This window comes from Arachis ipaensis, chromosome B07 (genome assembly GCF_000816755.2).
Source record: "Arachis ipaensis cultivar K30076 chromosome B07, Araip1.1, whole genome shotgun sequence".
Taxonomy (NCBI): domain Eukaryota; kingdom Viridiplantae; phylum Streptophyta; class Magnoliopsida; order Fabales; family Fabaceae; genus Arachis; species Arachis ipaensis.
Window position 1 is genome coordinate 44,734,921 of NC_029791.2, and position 1,531 is coordinate 44,736,451.

At 35.5% G+C, this 1,531-nt stretch overlaps 1 protein-coding gene across 1 annotated transcript; it reads left to right on the forward strand.

The window, feature by feature from the left end:
* LOC107607179 (F-box/kelch-repeat protein At3g06240-like) lies at positions 974–1,531 on the forward strand. Its single transcript, XM_016309157.1, has one exon. It carries the CDS (start codon positions 974–976, stop codon positions 1,529–1,531), a length of 558 nt encoding a protein of 185 aa, XP_016164643.1.

Here is a 1,531-nt window from a genome sequence, read left to right on the forward strand (position 1 = left end):
GTATAATAACTTTGATTTTCTTAATGTAAATTATCCTATTGGAAATTGTTATTTTGTCAATATATATGTGGGTCATATATACTGCATAATCTATTGGTTTTATTTTTATAAACTGTCACACAATTCTACCTCTTGTATAATTTTTTTACTCCAGTAATTATTTTGGTAACAAAAGATTTTTCATGTGGAATACTTAGATTGTTATTTTTCTGTGGCTACATGGATGAGGGTGTGGCAGTGGTAACATCCTAATTAGTGATTGGAAATACTTTATGAAGAATCTGCGGAAATGATTAAATTGGGAGTGAGATGGTGTTCTTAGAAACATAAAACTTAGAAAGATAAGGTAAATACACATGCAGAACACATGGATTTGGTTAGCAAGTATTTCCATTCTAGAAGAAAAAATTGGAGGCTGCTTCTAATTTCAAACTAAATTAACAAAAAGTCAGAGAAAACTTAAACTAGTATTGGAACTCCCACATAATTTATTTGCAAGCATAGCCAAAACTTTGGTAGACGAGACAAGTTTAATGGTACACAACACCTAGTTCAAACTGGTTACAATTAATACTGGTAAACACAATATTCTGCCATATCAATTCTCATTGGATGCAACATCTCACACAATTAATTAGTTAGAGAAAGTTAAGTTCATTACTTATAAGCGAACAAAAGACTTCAACCAAACAAAAATGACAGCATAAACCTACCCAAAACCAAGACTACAAAACGTGCCTCTAGAAAAATGACTAAATGCAAACTAATTTATCTTCCATTGCCGGTTATACCAGATGAACTTCTGCAAGAAATCTTTCTGCGAAGTAGTGCCAAAGTTGTAGGGAGATGTATGTGCTTGAATAAATTCTGGAACCGACGCCTATGCCAACCAGAGACATGCATAGAACACATACGAAGGTAGAAAGTGTTAGATCAACATGTCTTGTTTCACGTTGGATACTCACTACTGTTAATGGGTTTGGATTCACTATATATAGTGAATGCTGCTTCCGGAGAAGAAGTGCATGTTCAGCAACCTTTCGGAGTTGGATTTCATGGGTGGTTTCATATTGTGGGAGTGTCAAACGGGAACATATGTTTCAAGTTCTCCCGTGGACAAGACGACACAAGTCTTTTGGTATGGAATCCAACAACACAATGCTCTAGAGAAATTTCTGACCCCTACAGGGAGCACGGTAGATCATATTTCCCAGTATATGGTTTCAGTCATGTCCCAAACACAGATGCATACACCATCATACATATGTGCAAAAGGGACATAGCTGATTCCTACGTTTTTTTCTCTAGATATTGTTCAAGGCGTTCTACATGGTTTTACTGTGTTGATTGTCTCCCTGGTGTTGAAAAAATTGACCCTAATTCTATTTTTCTTAATGGTCATGCATATTGGATTACTGGTACAGGAGATAGTTATGCTACACCCAAGTCTGTTTTATGTTACAGTGTTGAAGATAAATCTTTTAGCGAGGTGTCTATTCCAGTAGGTGCAATATATACCGTTCACAATTGA